The following is a 24,613-nucleotide window of genomic DNA, read 5'->3' as shown; positions in this document are numbered from 1 at the left end:
TGATTCCGTCCCCAAAATCTAGGATGCAATTTAATATTTCTCGTGCTAAACATTCTTATGCATCATTTATGCATAGGAGTATACACCCAGGTCTGCACCAAAGTATAACATTTAGAAAGCGGTATAGAAACACCACACATGTAATACATTTTACAGTTTTAGAAAATATTACTTACTCGGTCAACAGCAAAAAATATACTCTCGTAAATATCTTGCTGAGTGTATGCAGTGCGGGTGTAATCATCTTCGTCAACACCAGTGTATCCTTTGAGAAATAAGTGCTTGAAGGCTACTGTGTTTTCTTCTTTGAAGGACACGACCAGCTGGTTACTAAGTCCAAAAAGAACAAGCTAAAAGCAACAACAACAACAAAAAGAAAATTTTATGCAGGGCTTTGTAATTATTTTTATTTATTTTTTTAATTTCTCCAATTAGCATGTAGAGCACAGGTCTCTATGCCTCGCCAATAAAGAGGTGTAGCAATCCAGAATAGTCTTTCCTTCATGCCAATTTGTTTTTTTACACTCAAAGGAATCCCCTGCCTCTGAAAGCCCGGTTTATGCTTGGAAATGTCTCATTTCCAAGAATGCGAATGAAGTTCTAGGTTACCTTCAGAAACAGTTGTACCCGCTTAAGTTTAGGATGGCTCTAAAAAGCATTTTATTTATTTAATGCGATTTTCTATAGCGCGAAGATTACCCGAAGGTGTCAGAGCGCTTTACAAAAGAACCAGTTGTGATACATAAGGACTTAGGATTACATGAGTTACATATAAGATACAAACAGGGAAGAAAATTGCAAATGTACAAGTTGCAAAGTCACACAGGGAAGAGATACAAATCGAAAAAAATGCAAATGTACAAGTTGTAAAGTCACTCCAGGAAGAGATACAAATGGATAAACTCTAAGAATCACATAGGAATGGTAGTGAGTACAAAGGTCTACTACATATACTAGTGGTTAGAGTTATATATATATATATACACACACACACATTACCTACTGGCGGTCGCCAGTAGGTATATATAGTTAGGATTTTTTCTCTATGGGTTTTTTGAAAATTCTATGTCTAATAACTTTGGCGTTTGTGGACGGAATCGGCTGAAATTTTCAGGAAAATGGCACATTTTGTTTCTGAGCAGCCCTTGAAAATTTGGGGGGGGTTCGTCCAGTGGGGGCCGAGAAAAAAGGGGGGTCCCAAAACGTGTTTTTAACATTGAGTTTTCCATAGGGCGGTTGGCCTCACTTTTAGCCCGAACGGCTGAATGGATTTGCACGAAACTTGGCAAAATTGTAGGGACTGGTAGCCCGATGTGCCTTTTGTAGGTCTCAATATATGTGCTCCAGTGGATTTTGAGAAATTAACGTTTAAAAAAAGATATATATCTGTAACAGCGGACCGGTTAGCGCTCTGGTTCGCGGACTTTTCGCGCAACGGAGCTTTGTGAAGCGAAGCTGATTGGTTCTCCGGCGTCTGTCAACATTCCAAACAGTCCGTAGCGGCCGCCATCTTGTCTCTCGGTAGGATCGAGAGACAAGAGGAGGTCAAAACAAAGGGGGAAATAACTATAAGGGGGCATAGTAGATCCTCGCTGACCCCCTAGGTTTGATGTGGAGGTTTTAAAAGGGCCCCGCGGGGCAAAAAAAAATAATAAAAATAATAATTGAACGGCTGAATGGATTTGCACGAAACTTGGCAAAATATTAGGGACTGGTAGCCCGATGTGCCTTTGCTAGGTCTCAATATATGTGCTCCAGTGGATTTTGAGAAATTAACGTTCAAAAAAAGATATATATCTGTAACAGCGCTCCGCTTCGCGTAACGGAGGTTTGCGAAGCTGATTGGTCATTCTGTCACTGGGCTATAGTTGGGCTACATCTGGCTGATATTTGGGCTACATTTGTTTTTTTGTGTGTCTGGCGGCCATCTTTGGGCTACATTGGGCTAGATTGGGCTTCATTGGGCTACATTCGGCTAATTAGCAAATAGCTCATCGCAAACTAGGAATGGTAAAGAATCGCTATTTATTCCTTAAAGTTCGCTATTTAGGAAATGCAAATAACTTTTATGATACATATGGCGGTTCATCTCTAACAAGATAAGAAGCATAGGGATAGATTTATGATGACTTGCGCATCACCAGGGATGTGTTAGTCATTCTGTGCCGCTGTTCCGTCAGCTATGGTGTGCTGCATTTACAATGCGGCGCATCATGGGGCAAAAACAGCACAGATGCGTGATGTATCTGTGCCGTAAAGGTGGCGCATTGCTGGAGTTGTATCGCAAGTGTGATGAAGCTCCAGCAAGGGTCGGGGGTGCCCCTGTCGCAGGGTTTCTGTTCTCACACAGAACTGTGGACAGAGGATTGGAACCTCGGCGAATTAGGGTGTCCCAAAACTCACGTTAGTAATCAAAAACTATTTAGCAAGCTAGGTACAGTGTCACATTGGATATAACAAACTCTCAATGTTTAGACAATCCAGAATATGAACTTATAGTACCTCAGGATACGTGGAACTCATGAACAGTCGGTCGTTATATATTTCTTAGAAACCAGAACATGGAGTTAAGAAGAACACATGTGTATTTGAAATGTTTATTTACTAATGCCGTCTTCTCAGGCGTAGTACCTTAGATAATAAAAGTACACATATTATCAGTAGCAAAATTACCAGCATAGTTACTAGTACATAAAAAGTGAATGGTGATAGTATGTTAACATGCTGTAAATGAATAAGAGTTAGCAACACTTATAAGCAGCCGCGGGCCGTGGAGGGAGTTACGGTGAGGCAGGGAGGCGGGGAGGGGGAGAAGCAGGGTGGAGAATACAAGTACACATATTATCAGTAGCAAAATTACCAGCATAGTTACTAGTACATAAAAAGCGAATGGTGACAGTATGTTAACATGCTGTAAATGAATAAGAGTTAGCAACACTTATAAGCAGCCGCGGGCCGTGGAGGGAGTTACGGTGGGGCAGGGAGGCGGGGAGGGGGAGGGGCAAGGTAGAGAGGGCTCCACCCTGCTTCTCCCCCTCCCCGCCTCCCTGCCCCATCGTAACTCCCTCCACGGCCCGCGGCTGCTTATATCTCACCCTCCCTAATACACATATTATATTATTTGCTAAGAAGGTCTCTTTGTGTTGGTTTAGGGCGTGTCCATACTTTAGTGTCTTACATTTGAAGGAATCACATCAGCATACACCAGCTCTCTCTTCATGTGAACCGCATCAACTGTTGTGTATGTGTGTTCGGCAAAGCAATATAAAACCCGCCTCATGCCCAGAATTGGCAGAAGTTGCACTTATGTTATGAGTATGAAGTCGTGGAGATCAGACCTCATAACAATTCTGTATCGTGTTGTTCTTGAAACTTTAGCACTCGCTGTACAGATATAGTTTAACAAGTAAAGCAGATAGTAGACCAATAACATATTATTCTCATGTAAACCACGATGAACTACTAGGTGGAAAGCTAAAGCAACAACTAAGTGTCGTGTGCAGAAGTTGCAAAAAAGGAAAAATGGCGTTTAAACCGGTAATGAGCCCATGCTAACTTAACACGGTGTAAAGATATCCAGGACCTAGATGACACCTCCTCATGATCCGGAAACGAACTGAATAAGATAATAGAAGTGCCATCTCATGAGAGCAGATTGCAAGTTTATATGTGGACGGTCCGCAAGGTAAAGCATTAAAAACTAGGAAAATTCAATGCTAAAGAAAAATAAAACAGCCAAGTACTTTATCGAGTCTTAAGCCAATAGGCAAGGTAAATAATAAAAACTTGACAAATAAGTCAATGAATTGTCAATGAAATGCTAGTACTCAGCATATCAAACATGAAAAAGGTCTATGACATAACTGTGTATGCAAAATAAGCTGCAACAGCCTCCAATAGGAAGTCACCGTCTTCATCCGAAAACAGTTCAGCCATCCAATTTAAAAGCGGAAAAGAACATACGTGCTCTCCCAGCACCGGATCCTCTATCACCATCAGAGGACAGCTCGGTGGGTTTTCAAGAAAGCTCTGTTCCAAGAAAGACTGTGCTGCCGCCAGTAAATTCCAGGGACCAAGTAGTCCATGCATCAATGCCACAGCCATAATCCTTTCGCCAGGACAAATCAACTCGTGAGTAATGATAGGAGTCATCAGCTGATTAAAGTCGACGTCAGGAGAAACCGGTCCGCAGAGACACAAATCAATGGCCCAATCGAAATCACAGGTCAGGCAGTGAAATACAGGCTGGACACAGGTGAAGTAGGAGAACCGAAAAGATAATCCATATGCCGTGCTTAATATCGCCAACGGCATTGTGCCATAATATTCTAGCATGCGATTGCGGAACAGTGTCAGCAGCTGCAGGGTCGGAGGTTGCATAGGAGGGACATCCATATTTAAAAATGTAAAAAAGCACAAGAGCGTCCGCTGGTAATGCAAGTAAAAATGCAATCCACGAAGCAGAGTGGAGAAAATGGAATGAAAGGGAGCAGGGATGACTCCAAAGATTTTCTCAAATGAAGTCACGAGACCACTGGTAACAACTTTAAAAAAGTGTGCCAGGGATTTTGTGGAGGATGCGTTAAAGATAGTCGGAAACATGTTGCTGAAATTGAAAGGCAAACCTGTGTACGGGTGTTCGCTATGTGAAGTACGAAAGTTTCACGGGCCGAACTCAAGGCCACCTCTCTCTGAGACAAAAGAGCTCTTATTCTTGTCATGCCGTTGAAACGTGTCCCAAGGTTGGTATTTGTGGCCAGATTGAAAACTCCCTATGTTCATGTGTGGGAGGAAATAGAACATTTCTGCAGCAAATAACCCGTTCACTTACTGTTACGATAAAAGGAATACTTTTTAATTAACTCAGAACAATCTTCATTATTGAGCATCAAATAACTACCATTTTCCAACAACTTGAACGTGGGGATGATAGCAGGAACTGGCGTGCCTTGCAACACGCAAGCCATATTTGGTCGGTGTTTGTTGCATGAATCGTGTAACTGTATGTGCCTACACATTAGTGAATGATCTGGCGTCTCAGTGCATTCCTCTCCATTCAGATAAACTTCTTGATCATCTTTGAAACATCTGTATGTGTATGGAAGCGACCAGACCTCATGAACAAAAGCACTACCTAAAGGTTCATAAAGACCTATTGGTATATATTTCATACAATTTGAAAACTTATATAAAGCAAAAGGCAGCGTTATTAAACCGTGGATAAGGCATGTTGCCAAAAAACCCGCAATCCTCTGCTGATGATGTCACTGAGCATGTCATGAATGATGTAATATGTGACATCATCAGTAGTGGATTATGGGTAATAGTATCTCTAGTTTACTCCCCTATAGCTGTCTTTCTTTTAACATAAGTGTGTGTTTCCTTCCCTTATACTTACTGTTTTTGGTTCGCTTCCAGTTCGCGTACCAGCGAGCGAACTAGGAAGCGAACTAAGAGAAATAGAGGTTGGCACAGTTCCAAATATTGTACCAATTTTTTAATAACGGGGAGGTAGTTCTGAAAAGAACTTTTTTTTTTATTTTTCTGAACATTTTTTTACTGTTTTTGAATTTTTCGGAACAGTTTTATATTTTTTTGGGTTTTTCTTGGAGGGGGCAATGAAAACGATTCATTGTAAAGGGCTCTACAGGAGCAACAAAACAAAAAAAAGAAGTATTTATTATTTTGGGCGTTTCGGACAAACTTGCATATGATAGTCAATAGCTCTGTTGATCAGAGTGATGCTTCTTTCTCCGTAGGAAATGAATCCATCGCAAAATACGCAGGTGTGTTTTACTTCACCAAATCTCATTTGTATATTTGGCACCATCTCCCTGCCCTCTGGTCCCGTTACTTCCGGTACAACAGATCTTCTGGCCATAATAGGGAGATTATCTAGGTCGTTCCGAAACTGTGCAGCACTGTAGTTGTTAGGATGCCACCTAGTCATATGGCGATGCATTGTGTAGTTTCCGAAACTGTATTTTTTGTCGGTCCCTCTGGACAGTCTATCTTGACATATAAGGCAAGTTACGTATCTTGCATTTACTTTTTTCTGACCTTTGGGAATTTTAAAAAATTGCCAAATGAAGTTTTCTTTCCGGTGAGACGTCTTGGGCTGCTCAGGCAAAAACTGCCTCTCTTCGTGCTCGTCCTCCTGTTCCTCTTCTTCTTCTTCTTGTTGAATTACAACTTGAGCAGGTGGTCCACTCTTCCTTGGATGTGGTGGAGGTGGTGGGGAAGCACCAGCTGAAGCTACTAAAGAAGCCATTGCTCAGTGATCACAAAGGGTCTTTCTCTCACAATGATGAAAGTCAGAGTGAGGAAAGAAGGAGGGATTTTCATCATTTGGGAAAAACAAGAGTTCTCAACCAATCAAAAGTGTTCATTTTAGATTATATGACCTAGTCTTACATCATTAGGAAACCAAAAGTGAAATGAACCAATGAAAAGTGTTATTACCAAGTCACATGACTTGCTGTGTTTACGTTAAGCGCTTTGCAGGGCCTCCCGGTTTGCTTCCAGAAACCTGCGCTTTGGCACTCGCTTCGCGTACCAGTTTGCTAACGTAGCACGTCATATGACGTATCAAGCGACAACGTGGAACGTCATGCGGACGGGAGGCGTCACGATGTTGTTTTCTAACGCGGCACTTGCGGTAAAGAAACGTTTACCGGCTCGCGGTCTATTTCGCGGCATCAAGGTCAGCTAACGGGAAGCTTCCCGATTCGCGAAGCGGGAACGAAGAAAAAAAAATATTTTAAAAAAAAATTATTCATAAACATATAAAATATATTTTTGGATTTAAAGAAGAATACATTTTACAGCTACAGATATTAGCTGTTAAAAAACCAATGAAATTCACAGAAAAAACCATAGGTTATAGACCATATATAGTTAGGAATTAGCATTTACAAAACCTTGAAAATTCACTGAAAAAACCATAGGTTATAGACCATATATAGTTAGGAAATAGCATTTAGAAAACCTTATTTTACTCACACAAAACCATTGAAATTCCATATATAGTTAGTTGCACTAACTATATATCGCGCACCTGCAATCCACTGCTGATGATGTCACATATTACATCATTCATGACATGGTCAGTGACATCACTGATGACATCACTGATGACATCTCAAATGACATCACTGATGACATCACTGATGACAACATCCAGTGACTGTATGCTTCTGTAAAGTTAAAATATGTCTTACATATTGAAGAATGAGTGGATGTATAAGTGTCTGGATGAAGGATTTAGTAGGTGCATGACTGACTGTATAAGTGAGTGATTAAATGTGTCTCACTGAGTGCATGGGTTAGTGACTAAACTGTTTTAAATTGTGCATCATTGTGTCTGTTGTTTTGTAATCTGATGCATGTGTTGATCATTAGCTATATGACTAACTATATGGGTTATTGATTAGTTGCCCAAGTATTTGTATGGGAGACTGAGTGTGTGTGTGGGTGTCTGGGAGGTGTATGACTCTGTGCATAGATGTGTGAGCAGTTGATTCACTAGATGTATGGGTTCAAAAGTGCATGTGGAAACATCTGTATGGGCGGTTGACTGTGTGCATGAGTGTATTGGTGAGTGAATGGATATCTCAGTGCTACATGTCAAAGTAAGTACATATGTAAAACACAGTACATGTGATAGTTGACATATATAAATAACTGTGCATAAGAGCCAGTGAATGTGTGAGTGGCTGTATGGATTATTGTGAACTTGTATCAGGGATTGTATAACAGAGTAAATATGTGTTATTATATGTTCCAATAAGTAAGGTGTGTATAACTATATAGTTGAGGAAATCGAGGTGTGATTGATTCTTTGCAAGACTGACTAGGTGTGTGAGTAACTCCATGGATGAGTGACAGTCTGTGAGTGTCTGTTTACACTGAGTGTATCTAAGGTTATATTAGAGTCTGAAGAGGTTCATTGTATCATCACATGAATGATGTCATCAGTGATGTGATCAGTAATGTCAAATGAGATGTCATCAGTGATGTCATCAGTGATGTCATTTGAGATGTCATCAGTGATGTCATCAGTGATGTCATCAGTGATGTCACTGACCATGTCATGAATGATGTAATATGTGACATCATCAGCAGTGGATTGCAGGTGCGCGATATATAGTTAGTGCAACTAACTATATATGGAATTTCAATGGTTTTGTGTGAGTAAAATAAGGTTTTCTAAATGCTATTTCCTAACTATATATGGTCTATAACCTATGGTTTTTTCAGTGAATTTTCAAGGTTTTGTAAATGCTAATTCCTAACTATATATGGTCTATAACCTATGGTTTTTTCTGTGAATATATATATACACACACACATATTACCTACTGGCGGTCGCCAGTAGGTATATATAGTTAGGATTTTTTCTCTATGGGATTTTTGAAAATTCTATGTCTAATAACTTTGGCGTTTGTGGACGGAATTGGCTGAAATTTTCAGGAAAATGGCACATTTTGTTTCTGAGCAGCCCTTGATAATTTGGGGGGGGTTCGTCAAGGGGGGGCCGAGAAAAAAGGGGGGTCCCAAAACGTGTTTTTAACATTGAGTTTTCCATAGGGCGGTTGGCCTCACTTTTAGCCCGAACGGCTGAATGGATTTGCACGAAACTTGGCAAAATTGTAGGGACTGGTAGCCCGATGTGCCTTTGCTAGGTCTCAATATATGTGCTTCAGTGGATTTTGAGAAATTAACGTTCAAAAAAAGATATATATCTGTAACAGCGGACCGGGCAGCGCTCCGGTTCGCGGACTTTACGCGGTACGGAGCTTTGTGAAGCGAAGCTGATTGGTTCTCCGGCGTCTGTGAACATTCCAAACAGTCCGTAGCGGCCGCCATCTTGTCTCTCGGTAGGATCGAGAGACAAGAGGAGGCCAAAGCGAAGGGGCAAATGACCATAAGGGGGCATAGTAGATCCTCGCTGACCCCCTAGGTTTGATGTGGAGGTTTTAAAAGGGCCCCGCGGGGCAAAAAAAAATAAATAATAATAATCGAACGGCTGAATGGATTTGCACGAAACTTGGTAAAATATTAGGGACTGGTAGCCCGATGTGCCTTTGCTAGGTCTCAATATATGTGCTCCAGTGGATTTTGAGAAATTAACGTTCAAAAAAAGATATATATCTGTAACAGCGCTCCGCTTCGCGTAACGGAGGTTTGCGAAGCTGATTGGTTCTCCGGCGTCTGTAAACATTGCAAACAGTCCGTAGCGGCCGCCATCTTGTCTCTCGGTAGGATCGAGAAACAAGAGGAGGCCAAAGCGAAGGGGCAAATGACCATAAGGGGGCATAGTAGATCCTCCTTGACCTCTTAGGTTTGATGTGGAGGTTTTAAAAGGGCCCCGCGGGGCAAAAAAAATAATAATAATAATAATCGAACGGCTGAATGGATTTGCACGAAACTTGGCAAAATTGTAGGGACTGGTAGCTCGATGTGCCTTTGCTAGATCTCAATATATGTGCTTCAGTGGATTTTGAGAAATTAACGTTCAAAAACAAGATATATATCTGTAACAGCGCTCCGCTTCGCGGAGATAAAATTATCTCTGTATTACCTAGCTGTTGCTAACATCAGTTAGCGACGGCTAGTAGGAGATAGCGACCATCTTGGGCCCCACTTTGCATGTGAGTGATATTTATCACTAATGACATGCAAAGTGGGCATGCCAAGATGTTAGCGACTGGAAACAGTCGCTAACATCGCTATCTCCTATTACCAACTTTTGGAAATATTCGGGATGAGCAGTTTTTAGCCATGTTATCCAATGGGAGGTGGATAACATGGCTAAGAGCATTAGCTCGGTAATGCATGAATATCGCTGAGTTTTCAGCGATATTAATGCATTGCGGTCGTTTATCGTATTTGCGATAAACCTTGATAATAGCAAGGTTTATCTGCGATAATTTCTGAAGATGCTTAGCGGTAAAAAATTCGTTGCTAAGCATCGTTAGGGATAAATATCGCTTAACTTTGGTAATATGCCCCAACGTCTGTTAACGTTCGATTCGAAGGAAATCAGGAAGTGTTGAAAAACATTGTCTGCGCCATCTTGCCTTTTTTCAAATGCCACACTTTTGTCGTGCACGGCAGTCATTTTAGATGCCTTGACCAGACCCACTCTCTGCACGCTGTCGATCCTTAGCATGGCTCCCCACCCTCGCAAGCATCTCCCCCAGGCAGTGGTCACCCCCGCTCTCTGTCTTATGCATGGGTAATAAACCACCCCCCATCTGCGCTGCTCTTCACTGAGAATCACACCCTGTGCCCGCCCGACACCTCCCTTTCGCCCTATTCACTACCGCACCCTCTGACACTCCTTTTCCTCTGTGTCCGATTGTCCAGGCCGGTCCTAGGGTATCAGCTAGCCCTGCAGATGTAGTTTATGGCCCCAGCTGTAAAGAATCACCCCTCTTCAAAGGAGTTATAGTAGATCAAGGCCCACACTCGATGAGATCAGTCACAGCAGACGCGTTCCTATTATCTGAAAACCATCCTGTATTGTGATTGGGGAGGGGACCGAGCCTGAAGCGGAAGATTCCAGGGATGACTCTTTGTACATCAAAGTTTTTACAATTATGTGTCACATTAAAAATATATAGCACTCCAACAAAGTAGTAAGATTATAAAACTTTAATAACTTATAAATATATACAAGAAAACAAAAACAGTAATAACATATAAACATTTTTAGGGAAAAACAACGAAGTAGCGGTCGGCTGTGCGAATAGTCCCAACGCAGCACAACGTCCAGATTTCACTGATTTCGGCATCCGGCGTGGGGCGTCGCGGGGGGTGGGTCATCAGTAGCAAACTGTTGTGCGAATAGTTCCAAGGCAGCAGAACGATGGCACCAAGGTGATGTCCAGTAAGTTGTCGCACTGGTTTTGGTATCCTACAATGCTGCTCCGAATAACGGCGTGGGGCGCCCCGGGGGAGGCGGCGTGAACGGGCCTATCCAGGTGGAGTCTCGTCTGTTGTAGTGGGGCGCCCCTTTACCGTTTCAGTTGCCATTCCGTCCGCTTTTGGTCCACTGTGTCAAAAGTCGCAATTCAGCTGAGTTGCGCCCACTCTTGCGGTGCAGCGATAGGCGGCTGTCACAGGACTCTCAAAATGGCGGCAGGCTGTTTCCTTTTTGGGCCTGGTCCACTGAAATGGCCCTGGGACACCTTGGAAATCAGATGCTTGTCTGCTAGGTCTTGGACCCCATTCTCGAAAGCATCCCCTCCGCCTTGAGGATTCATCAAAAGTTTTGGGGGCCCCCCGACTCCTGCAGGCTTCTGGTGGGGAGCGGCTGCCATGATTGCTCGCGGAATGACTACGACGGAGCCACGAGATGGTGGTGCTTTCATGGTGACGCCAGCTTCAGTCTGAAACATCCAGAAACAAGGTGAGGCTTTCATCGTTTGGGGAAAAAAAAAAGTTTTCATCCAATGAAAAGTGTTGTTTTTAGGTCATATGATCAAGCCTTCCATCATTAGGAAACCAAAAGTAAAATGAACCAATGAAAAGTTTTATAAACAAGTCACATGACCTGTTATGCGGCATAGGGTATAAAATGCGGAGAAAATACGTTGGCACGTGAGGCGGCGTCAGTAGCGGACCGATGTGCGAATAGGCCGAAGGCAACACAACGCGCCAAGATCCGGATGGCACCGAGGTGGTGTCCAGCAAGTTGCAGCACTGGTGTGGCCATCCTACAATGCTGAAAGTCGGCGTGGGGCGCCCTGTTGGCCTGTGAGTTCGCGTCAGTAGCGGACCGATGTGCGAATAGGCCGAAGGCAGCACAACGCGCCAAGATCCGGATGGCACCGAGGTGGTGTCTAGCAAGTTGTCGCACTGGTGTGGCCATCCTACAATGTTGAAAGTCGGCGTGGGGCGCCCCGTTGGCCTGTGAGATGGCGTCAGTAGCGGACCGATGTGCAAATGGGGCCAAAGGCAGCGCAACAATATTTTCTGAATAGAAGATACCACAAGGCGCTGAGATGCGAAGATCCGGATGGCACCGAGGTGATGTCTAGCAAGTTGCTGTACTGGTGTGGTCATCCTACAATGCTGAAACTCGGCGTGGGGCGCCCCATTAGCCTGTGAGATGGCGTCAGTAGCGGACCGATGTGTGAATAGGCCGGAACCAGCACAAGGCTCCAAGATCCGGATGGCACGCAAAGTACGCGAACTGGAGCGCTGCCCGGTCCGCTGTTACAGATATATATCTTTTTTTAAACGTTAATTTCTCAAAATCCACTGTAGCACATATATTGAGACCTACAAAAGGCACATCGGGCTACCAGTCCCTACAATTTTGCCAAGTTTCGTGGAAATCCATTCAGCCGTTCGAGCTAAAAGTGAGTCCAACCGCCCTATGGAAATGAAGGAAATGAATGGGTAATTTGTAATTAGCAAATAGCTCATCGCAAACTAGGAATGGTAAAGAATCGCTATTTATTCCTTAAAGTTCGCTATTTAGGAAATGCAAAAAACTTTGATGATACATATGGCGGTTCATCTCTAACAAGATAAGAAGCATAGGGATAGATTTATGATGACTGGCGCATCACCAGGGATGTGTTAGTCATTCTGTGCCGCTGTTCCGTCACCTATGGTGTGCTGCATTTACAATGCGGCACATCATGGGGCAAAAACAGCACAGATGCGTGATGTATCTGTGCCGTAAAGGTGGCGCATTGCTGGAGTTGTATCGCAAGTGTGATGAAGCTCCAGCAAGGGTCGGGGGTGCCCCTGTCGCAGGGTTTCTGTTCTCACACAGAACTGTGGACAGAGGATTGGAACCTCGGCGAATTAGGGTGCCCCAAAACTCACCGTAGTAATCAAAAACCCCTTAGCAAGCTGGGTACAGTGTCACATTGGATATAACAAACTCTCAATGTTTAGACAATCCAGAATATGAAATTATAGTACCTCAGGATACGTGGAACTCATGAACAGTCGGTCGTTATATATTTCTTAGAAACCAGAACATGGAGTTAAGAAGAACACATGTGTATTTGAAATGTTTATTTACTAATGCCGTCTTCTCAGGCGTAGTATCTTAGATAATACAAGTACACATATTATCAGTAGCAAAATTACCAGCATAGTTACTAGTACATAAAAAGCGAATGGTGACAGTATGTTAACATGCTGTAAATGAATAAGAGTTAGCAACACTTATAAGCAGCCGCGGGCCGTGGAGGGAGTTACGGTGGGGCGGGGAGGGGCAGGGTGGAGAGGGCTCCACCCTGCCCCTCCCCCTCCCCGCCCCACCGTAACTCCCTCCACGGCCCGCGGCTGCTTATGTCTCACCCTCCCTAATACACATACTATATTATTTGCTAAGAAGGTCTCTTTGTGTTGGTTTAGGGCGTGCCCATACTTTAGTGTCTTAGATTTGAAGGAATCACATCAGCATACACCAGCTCTCTCTTCATGTGAACCGCATCAACTGTTGTGTATGTGTGTTCGGCAAAGCAATATAAAACCCGCCTCATGCCCAGAATTGGCAGAAGTTGCACTTATGTTATGAGTATGAAGTCGTGGAGATCAGACCTCATAACAATTCTGTATCGTGTTGTTCTTGAAACTTCAGCACTCGCTGTACAGATATAGTTTAACAAGCAAAGCAGATAGTAGAGCAATAACATATTATTCTCATGTAAACCACGATGAACTACTAGGTTGAAAGCTAAAGCAACAACTAAGTGTCGTGTGCAGAAGTTGCAAAAAAGGAAAAATGGCGTTTAAACCGGTAATGAGCCCATGCTAACTTAACACGGTGTAAAGATATCCAGGACCTAGATGACACCTCCCCATGATCCGGAAACGAACTGAATAAGATAATAGAAGTGCCATCTCATGAGAGCAGATTGCAAGTTTATATGTGGACGGTCCGCAAGGTAAAGCATTAAAAACTAGGAAAATTTAATGCTAAAGAAAAATAAAACAGCCAAGTACTTTATCGAGTCTTAAGCCAATAGGCAAGCTAAATAATAAAAACTTGACAAATAAGTCAATGAATTGTCAATGAAATGCTAGTACTCAGCATATCAAACATGAAAAAGGTCTATGACATAACTGTGTATGCAAAATAAGCTGCAACAGCCTCCAATAGGAAGTCACCGTCTTCATCCGAAAAGAGTTCAGCCATCCAATTTAAAAGCGGAAAAGAACATACGTGCTCTCCCAGCACCGGATCCTCTATCACCATCAGAGGACAGCTCGGTGGGTTTTCAAGAAAGCTCTGTTCCAAGAAAGACTGTGTTGCCGCCAGTAAATTCCAGGGACCAATTAGTCCATGCATCAATGCCACAGCCATAATCCTTTCGCCAGGACAAACCAACTCGTCCGCAGAGACACAAATCAATGGCCCAATCGAAATCACAGGTCAGGCAGTGAAATACAGGCTGGACACAGGTGAAGTAGGAGAATCGAAAAGATAATCCATATGCCGTGCTTAATATCGCCAACGGCATTGTGCCATAATATTCTAGCATGCGATTGCGGAACAGTGTCAGCAGCTGCAGGGCGGGAGCTTGCACAGGAGGGACATCCATATTTAAAAATGTAAAAAAGCACAAGAGCGTCCGCTGGTAATGCAAGTAAAAATGGGAATCCACGAAGCAGAGTGGAAAAAATAGAATGAAAGAAAGCAGGGATGACTCCAAAGATTTTCTCAAATGAAGTCACGAGACCACTGGTAACAACTTTAAAAAAGTGCGCCAGGGCCTTTGTGGAGGACGCGTTAAAGATAGTCCGAACCATCTTGCTGAAATGGAAAGGCAAATCTGTATTGAAAAGGGTCTGCACCTCTGTACGGGTGTTCGCTATGTGAAGCACGAAAGTTTCACGGGCCGAACTCAAGGCCACCTCTCTCTGAGACAAAAGAGCTCTTATTCTTGCCATGCCGTTGAAATCTGCTCCCAAGGTTGGTATTTGTGGCGAGATTGAAAACTCCCTATGTTCATGTGTGGGAGGAAATAGAACATTTCTGCAGCAAATAACCCGTTCACTTACTGTTACGATAAAAGGAATACTTTTAATTAACCCAGAACAATCTTCATTATTGAGCATCAAATAACTACCATTTTCCAACAACTTGAACGTGGGGATGATAGCAGGAACTGGCGTGCCTTGCAACACGCAAGCCATATTTGGTCGGTGTTTGTTGCATGAACCGTGTAACTGTATGTGCCTACACATTAGTGAATGATGTGGCGTCTCAGTGCATTCCTCTCCATTCAGATAAACTTCTTGATCATCTTTGAAACATCTGTATGTGTATGGAAGCGACCAGACCTCATGAAGAAAAGCACTACCTAAAGGTTCATAACGACCTATTGGTATATATTTCATACAATTTGAAAACTTATATAAAGCAAAAGGCAGCGTTATTAAACCGTGGATAAGGCACGTTGCCAAAAAACCCGCAATCCTCTGCTGATGATGTCACTGAGCATGTCATGAATGATGTAATATGTGACATCATCAGCAGTGGATTACGGGTAATAGTATCTCTAGTTTACTCCTCTATAGCTGTCTTTCTTTTAACATAAGTGTCTGTTTCCTTCCCTTATACTTACTGTTCTTTTTAAAAAAAAAAATTTTTGGTTCACTTCCGGTTCGCGTACCGGCGAGCGAACTGGGAAGCGAACTACGAGAAATAGAGGTTGGCACAGTTCCAAATATTGTACCAATTTTTTAATAACGGGGAGGTAGTTTTTTTTTGTTTTTGTTTTATATTTTTTTAATTATTTTTCTGAACATTTTTTTACTTTTTTTGAATTTTTCTGAACAGTTTTATATTTTTTTGGGTTTTTCTTGGAGGGGGCAATGAAAACGATTCATTGTAAAGGGCTCAACAGGAGCAACAAAACAAAAAAAAAGTATTTATTATTTGGGGCGTTTCGTACAAACTTGCATATGATTGTCAATAGCTCTGTTGATCAGAGTGATGCTACTTTCTCTGTAGAAAATGAATCCATTGCAATGTACGCAGACTTGTTTTACTTCACCAAATCTCATTTGTATATTTGGCACCATCTCCCTGCCCTCTGGTCCCGTTACTTCCGGTACAACAGATCTTCTGGCCATAATAGGGAGATTATCTAGGTCGTTCCGAAACTGTGCAGCACTGTAGTTGTTAGGATGCCACCTAGTCATATGGCGATGCATTGTGTAGTTTCCGAAACTGTATTTTTTCTCGGTCCCTCTGGACAGTCTATCTTGACATATAAGGCAAGTTACGTATCTTGCATTTACTTTTTTCTGACCTTTGGGAATTTAAAAAAATTGCCAAATGAAGTTTTCTTTCCGGTGAGACGTCCTGGGCTCCTCAGGCAAAAACTGCCTCTCTTCGTGCTCGTCGTCCTGTTCCTCTTCTTCCTCTTCTTGTTGAATTATAACTTGAGCAGGTGGTCCACTCTTCCTTGGATGTGGTGGAGGTGGTGGGGAAGCACCAGCTGAAGCTACTAAAGAAGCCATTGCTCACTGGTAACAAAGGGTCTTTCTCTCACAATGATGAAAGTCAGAGTGAGAAAAGAAGGAGGGATTTTCATCATTTGGGAAAAACAAGAGTTCTCAACCAATGAAAAGTGTTCATTTTAGATCATATGACCTAGTCTTACATCATTAGGAAACCAAAAGTGAAATGAACCAATGAAAAGTGTTATTACCAAGTCACATGACCTGCTGTGTTTACGTTAAGCGCTTTGCAGGGCCTCCCGGTTTGCTTCCAGAAACCTGCGCTTTGCGACTCGCTTCGCGTACCAGTTCGCTAACGTAGCACGTCATATGACGTATCACGCGACAAAGTGAAACGTCATGCGGACGGGAGGCGTCACGATGTTGTTTTCTAACGCGGCAGTTGCGGTAAAGAAACGTTTACCGGCTCGCGGTCTATTTCGCGGCATCAAGGTCAGCTAACGGGAAGCTTCCCGATTCGCGAAGCGGGAACGAAGAAAAATAAAATATTTTTTAAAAAAAATTATTCATAAACATATAAAATATATTTTTGGATTTAAAGAAGAATACATTTTACAGCTACAGATATTAGCTGTTAAAAAACCAATGAAATTCACTGAAAAATCCATAGGTTATAGACCATATATAGTTAGGAATTAGCATTTACAAAACCTTGAAAATTCACTGAAAAAACCATAGGTTATAGACCATATATAGTTAGGAATTAGCATTTACAAAACCTTATTTTACTCACACAAAACCATTGAAATTCCATATATAGTTAGTTGCACTAACTATATATCGCGCACCCGCAATCCACTGCTGATGATGTCACATATTACATCATTCATGACATTGTCAGTGACATCACTGATGACATCACTGATGACATCTCAAATGACATCACTGATGACATCACTGATGACAACATCCAGTGACTGTATGTTTCTGTAAAGTTAAAATGTGTCTTACATATTGAAGAATGAGTGGAAGTATAAGTGTCTGGACAAAGGATTTAGTAGGTGCATGACTAAATGTATGAGTGAGTGATTAAATGTGTCTCACTGAGTGCATGGGTTAGTGACTAAACTGTCTTAATTTGTGCATCATTATGTCTGTTGTTCTGTAAACTGCTGCATGTGTTGATCAGTAGCTATATGATTAACTATATGGGTTACTGATTGATTGTCCAAGTATTTGTATGGGAGACTGAGTGTGTGTGTGGCTGGCTGGGAGGTGTGTGACTGTGCAGATCAATGTGTACTTCTATCAATGATTGTATAAGAAGGTAAGTATGTGTTAGTATATGTTTGAAAATGTAAGGTGCTCTATGTTTAACTGTATAGACAAGAAAATGGAAGTGTCATTGATTCTTTACAGGACTGACTAGGTGTGTGAGTAACTCTATGGATGAGTGGCAGACTGTGAGTGTCTGTATAGGTGTATGAGTGCATATGATAGTGTTGTAAAGATGAGTGATTGTATGTATGAATGATTGTATGGGTGAATGAGTGAATGTGTGTGTAGACATAGGAATCAGTGAGTGCGTATGTAGTAACTAGTATTGGTGTGTCAATGGTTTCAAAAATTATACTCTGTATTTAACACTGGGTGAAACAGAGGTTATATTAAAATGTGAGGAGATGCATTGTATTGTCACATGAATGATATCATCAGTGATGTGGTCATTGATGTCAAATGAGATGTCATCAGTGATGTCATCAGTGATGTCATTTGAGATGTCATCAGTGATGTCATCAGTGATGTCACTGACCATGTCATGAATGATGTAATATGTGACATCATCAGCAGTGGATTGCGGGTGCGCGATATATAGTTAGTGCAACTAACTATATATGGAATTTCAATGGTTTTGTGTGAGTAAAATAAGGTTTTGTAAATGCTAATTCCTAACTATATATGGTCTATAACCTATGGTTTTTTCAGTGAATATATATATATATATATACATACACATATACATATATATATATATATACACATATATATATATATATACACATATATATATATATATTCACTGAAAAAACCATAGGTTATAGACCATATATAGTTAGGAATTAGCATTTACAAAACCTTGAAAATTCACTGAAAAAACCATAGGTTATAGACCATATATAGTTAGGAATTAGCATTTAAAAAACCTTATTTTACTCACACAAAACCATTGAAATTCCATATATAGTTAGTTGCACTAACTATATATCGCGCACCCGCAATCCACTGCTGATGATGTCACATATTACATCATTCATGACATGGTCAGTGACATCACTGATGACATCACTGATGACATCTCAAATGACATCACTGATGACATCATCCAGTGACTGTGTGTTTCTGAAAAGTTTAAATATGTTTTACATATTGAAGAATGAGTAGATGTAGAAGTGTCTGGATGAAGGATTTAGTAGGTGCGTGACTGACTGTATGAGTGAGTGATTAAATGTGTCTCACTGAGTGCATGGGTTAGTGACTAAACTGTCTTAATTTGTGCATCATTATGTCTGTTGTTCTGTAAACTGCTGCATGTGTTGGTCAGTAGCTATATGAGTAACTATATGGGTTATTGATTGATTGCCCAAGTATTTGTATGGGAGACTGAGTGTGTGTGTGGCTGGCTGGGAGGTGTGTGACTCTGTGCAGATCAATGTGTACTTGTATCAATGATTGTATAAGAGAGTAAGTATGTGTTAGTATATGTTTCAAAATGTAAGGTGCTCTATGTTTAACTGTATAGATTAGAAAATGGAAGTGTGATTGATTATTTACAGGACTGACTAGGTGTGTGAGTAACTCCATGGATGAGTGACAGAGTGTGAGAGTCTGTATAGGTGTATGAGTGCATATGATAGTGTTGTAAAGATGAGTGATTGTATGTATGAATGATTGTATGGGTAAATGAGTGAATGTGTGTGTAAACATAGGAATCACTGAGTGCGTATGTAGTAACTAGTATTGGTGTGTCAATGGTTTCAAAAAGTATACTCTGTATTTAACACTGGGTGTAACAGAGGTTATATTAAAGTGTGAGGAGATGCATTGTATTGTCACATGAATGATATCATCAGTGATGTGGTCATTGATGTCAAATGAGATGTCATCAGTGATGTCATCAGTGATGTCATTTGAGATGTCATCAGTGATGTCATTTGAGATGTCATCAGTGATGCCATTTGAGATGTCATCAGTGATGTCATCAGTGATGTCATTTGAGATGTCATCAGTGATGTCATCAGTGATGTCACTGACCATGTCATGAATGATGTAATATGTGACATCATCAGCAGTGGATTGCGGGTGCGCGATATATAGTTAGTGCAACTAACTATATATGGAATTTCAATGGTTTTGTGTGAGTAAAATAAGGTTTTTTAAATGCTAATTCCTAACTATATATGGTCTATAACCTATGGTTTTTTCAGTGAATTTTCAAGGTTTTGTAAATGCTAATTCCTAACTATATATGGTCTATAACCTATGGTTTTTTCAGTGAATTTCAATGTTTTTTTAATAGCAAATATCATAAGCTGTCGAATGTCAAGTACGTGGTAAGTGAAAACATTTTCGTGTTTATGCACACTGATCTGCTTTGAATGGTGCCCCCCCCCCCCTCATTTCTATTAGGAGTACTCTCTCTTTGCAGATAGTGAAAGGTAGTTAACGCAGGCCTTTGCCCCCGTTGTAATCCGTCGTGCCTGCTTCTCTCTCCATTTGATTGATTGTTATCCAAGTATTTACTGTTTTAGAATTAGTTCTCTTTGGTTCATTCTCTATTTACAAACAAACACAGAGTCGCAATACTCTGTTTAGTCTTTGCAGATAACGAAAAATCGTGTAAAAAAAAAGAAAAGGAATCGAGCAAAATCAGTAGGCCACTAATGGGATCTCTTTTTGACCTCGCTAAAATAGAAACATTAGGAACAACCCCTCATGACAAATACAAAACTAGTGAGATGAACTGAACTCCACACAATGATGGCTGCAAAACAGCTCGGCTCCGCCACCCACCCCGCCCAAAATAACGATAAAGAGCGGCTGCCATGATTGGTTGCGGAATGGCCACAACGGAGCTACGAAATGGTGCTGCTCTCATGCTAACCCCAGCTTCGGTCTGAAACATCCAGAAACACTGTAGACTACCAATTTGATCAGTTCCGGTAGCGCCCCAATGTAACCCGGTAGAGAAGAACTAGCCCTCCCCTCTTTGACTGATGGTTCTTGTTGCCTGTCCTTTCTGTTGTCATTTAACAGAACTATTTAGCCTGCTGAAAGGGGTTGTGTTTCGACCGCTGGTTGGTGGAGACATTTTGACTATATTCTGGACCTGCGTTGTCGCGTAATGCGTCATATGACGCGCCGCGTTAGCGCATCAGGAAGTCATCCGGGGCGCGCAGCGCGTAACGTAAGCATAACAAGTCATGTGACTTGTTAATAAAACTTTTAATTGGTTCATTTTACTTTTCTTATTCTAATGATGAAAGCCTTGGTCATATCACCTAAAAATTACGCTTTTAATTACTTCCGAACATTATTTTCTCTTAAATATATGTTATAATGTTCCAGACTAATGTACTTTCCCGGAAATTTTACAACTGTCCTGCAAGTAAAATATATTCTTTTTTCGAGAAAAAGAGCGTTTCTTCGTCCCATGACGGAGCCGTTGAGCAAAAGAGGGTCGACCTGCTGTCTTAGTCGCCGATACGCCTGAATATGAAATTCTTATCGATCACTTTATGTTGCAGGAATAGAAAACACAACAGCCCTTGACCATTTATCTTTACTGCGTTCCTTCGTATTATACCTTTTACCCTTCATGTAATTGGTCTGCTTTATTTCACTTGCCTTTTAATGATTCTAAAACAGTGACTATTATTAAAAACTTTACCAATGTATACACTACTACCATGTTTTCTTTTAAAAACCTTTATTGTGAAAATTTCATTATACAAATACGAGCCTATAACCACGTGGGCCTGCCACGGAGCAAACTGTAATCGTATATGATGAATAGACATTTACACTGTAGAGGAACGTAACGGGCGGGCCATTAGGTTGCAAAAACTAAGGTGTCTAACAGTTACGGAATCGGTGGACGTACATTTTATAATTAAAATACGACAGGGCCAGTTACAATAAAATTATCTAGATATACATTTGCGGGCAAGTACCATGGGTGACGTTAATTCGAATTTTCAACAGTACAGTAATCAATAACACATCAGAACTTAATATCAATAGGGATGTCGAAATATTCAATCAATTCTCGTCCCCGCCCGCCATGTGCTTCAAAACTGCATACGTATCTCGTGATTTCAAGGTTCTGCAACCAGTACACAACAAGGAGTTACGAGTCCCATTTATTCCGGCGCCATTTTGGGCGAGGACGGGCAGGTCCAGGATATAGTCAAAATGTCTCTACCAACCATCGACTATGATGATGTTCATATGCTGTATTTATTAGAGTAACACTCATCTGCCCACATGAAATTAATTTACCACAATCTAAACATGTCATTTTAATCTTTCCAAAGTTCTTCTAAATATTTGGGACCGTTTCCCTTGCCTCTGAAGCTCTCAGTGCCACTTCTTTGATGAATGTACTAGCAGGTCAGGGGTTCTCCTCCAAATCTCTCTTTTATGCAGCACTATAATTAATTGGTGCCACCTCTCCATATGACGATGCATGGTATAGTTACCACAACTATATTTTTTTTCGGTTCCTCTGGAGAGTTCATCGTGGCAGATGAAGCGTGTAACATACCGGGCATTTACCTTTTTTTGCATGTACAGGAAAGGAAAAAAAAATCGAGCGTCCGAGTTCTAAGGTGTCCCAGGGCCATTTTAGTGGACCAGGCCCAAATCCAAAGAACAGCCATCTCACAGGCTAATGGGGCGACCCACGCCGAGTTTCAGCATTGTAGGATGACCACACAAGTACAGCAACTTGCTAGACATCACCTCGGTGCCATCCGGATCTCGGCGCCCCACTGCAGATGAAGTGCCTCTCAACTATGAAACCACCACGGTGACATCCGGATCTTGGCGCCTTGTGCTGCCTTCGGCCTATTCGCACATCGGTCCGCTACTGACGCCATCTCACAGGCTAATGGGGTGACCCACGCCGAGTTTCAGCATTGTAGGATGACCACACCAACTTGCTAGACATCACCTCGGTGCCATCCGAATCTTGGCATCTCAACGCCTAGTGGTATCTTCCATACAGAAAATATTGTTACGCTGCCTTTGGCCCCATTCGCACATCAGTCCGCAACTTAGACATCACCTCGATGCCATCCGGATCTTGGCATCTCAGCGCCTTGTGGTGTCAGTCAGAAAATATTGTTGCGCTGCCTTTGGCCCCATTTGCACATCAGTCCGCTACTGACACCATCTCACAGGCCAATAGGGCGCCCCACGCCGAGTTTTACCATTGTACGATGGCCACACCAGTGGCACAACTTGCTAGACATCACCTCGGTGCCATCCGAATCTTGGCATCTCAACGCCTAGTGGTATCTTCCATACAGAAAATCTTGTTACGCTACCTTTGGCCCCATTCGCACATCGGTCCGCAACTTAGACATCACCTCGGTGCCATCCGGATCTTGGCATCTCAGCGCCTTGTGGTGTATTCTCTTCAGAAAATATTGTTGAGCTGCCTTTGGCCCCATTCGCACATCCGTCCGCAACTTACACATCACCTCGGTGCCATCCGGATCTTGGCATCTCAGCGCCTTGTGGTGTCTTCTACTCCGAAAATATAGTAGAAAATATTGTTGCGCTGCCTTTGGCCCCATTCACACATCAGTCCGCTACTGACACCATCTCACAGGCCAACAGGGCGCCCCACGCCGACTTTTACCATTGTACGATGGCCACACCAGTGCCACAACTTGCTAGACACCACCTCGGTGCCATCCGGATCTTGGCATCTCAGCGCCTTGTGGTGTCTTCAAATCAGAAAATATTGTTGCGCTGCCTTTGGCCCCATTCGCACATCGGTCCGCTACTGACGCCATCTCACAGGCCAACGGGGCGCCCCACGCCGACTTTCAGCATTGTAGGATGACCACACCAACTTGCTAGACATCACCTCGGTGCCATCCGAATCTTGGCATCTCAACGCCTAGTGGTATCTTCCATACAGAAAATATTGTTACGCTGCCTTTGGCCCCATTCGCACATCAGTCCGCAACTTAGACATCACCTCGATGCCATCCGGATCTTGGCATCTCAGCGCCTTGTGGTGTCAGTCAGAAAATATTGTTGCGCTGCCTTTGGCCCCATTCGCACATCAGTCCGCTACTGACACCATCTCACAGGCCAACAGGGCGCCCCACGCCAACTTTTACCATTGTACGATGGCCACACCAGTGCCACAACTTGCTAGACACCACCTCGGTGCCATCCGGATCTTGGCATCTCAGCGCCTTGTGGTGTCTTCAAATCAGAAAATATTGTTGCGCTGCCTTTGGCCCCATTCGCACATCGGTCCGCTACTGACGCCATCTCACAGGCCAACGGGGCGCCCCACGCCGACTTTCAGCATTGTAGGATGGCCACACCAGTGCGGCAACTTACTAGACACCACCTCGGTGCCATCCGGATCTTGGCGCGTTGTGCTGCCTTCGACCTATTCGCACATCGGTCCGCTACTGACGCAAACTCACAGGCCAACGGGGCGCCCCACGCCGACTTTCAGCATTGTAGGATGGCCACACCAGTGCGGCAACTTACTAGACACCACCTCGGTGCCATCCGGATCTTGGCGCGTTGTGCTGCCTTCGGCCTATTCGCACATCGGTCCGCTACTGACGCAAACTCACAGGCCAACGGGGCGCCCCACGCCGACTTTCAGCATTGTTGGATGGCCACACCAGTGCGGCAACTTACTAGACACCACCTCGGTGCCATCCGGATCTTGGCGCGTTGTGCTGCCTTCGGCCTATTCGCACATCGGTCCGCTACTGACGCAAACTCACAGGCCAACGGGGCGCCCCACGCCGACTTTCAGCATTGTTGGATAGCCACACCAGTGCGGCAACTTACTAGACACCACCTCGGTGCCATCCGGATCTTGGCGCGTTGTGCTGCCTTCGGCCTATTC

The 24,613-nt window shown here is 42.8% G+C and overlaps 1 protein-coding gene across 1 annotated transcript in view; it reads right to left on the bottom strand.

Moving 5' to 3' along the window:
* MCOLN2 (mucolipin TRP cation channel 2) overlaps window positions 1-24,613 on the bottom strand; it is a 566,096-nt gene that overhangs the window by 319,313 nt on the left and 222,170 nt on the right. The window contains exon 3 of the mRNA XM_078645573.1: window positions 177-350. Coding sequence (XP_078501699.1) covers window positions 177-350 — 174 coding nt within the window. The remainder of the gene's footprint in view (window positions 1-176; window positions 351-24,613) is intronic.

Source organism: Lissotriton helveticus, chromosome 1_1 (assembly GCF_964261635.1).
Source record: "Lissotriton helveticus chromosome 1_1, aLisHel1.1, whole genome shotgun sequence".
NCBI lineage: Eukaryota > Metazoa > Chordata > Amphibia > Caudata > Salamandridae > Lissotriton > Lissotriton helveticus.
Note: the sequence above shows the minus strand (reverse complement) of the source record. Positions and strands in the feature narration are given on the sequence as shown.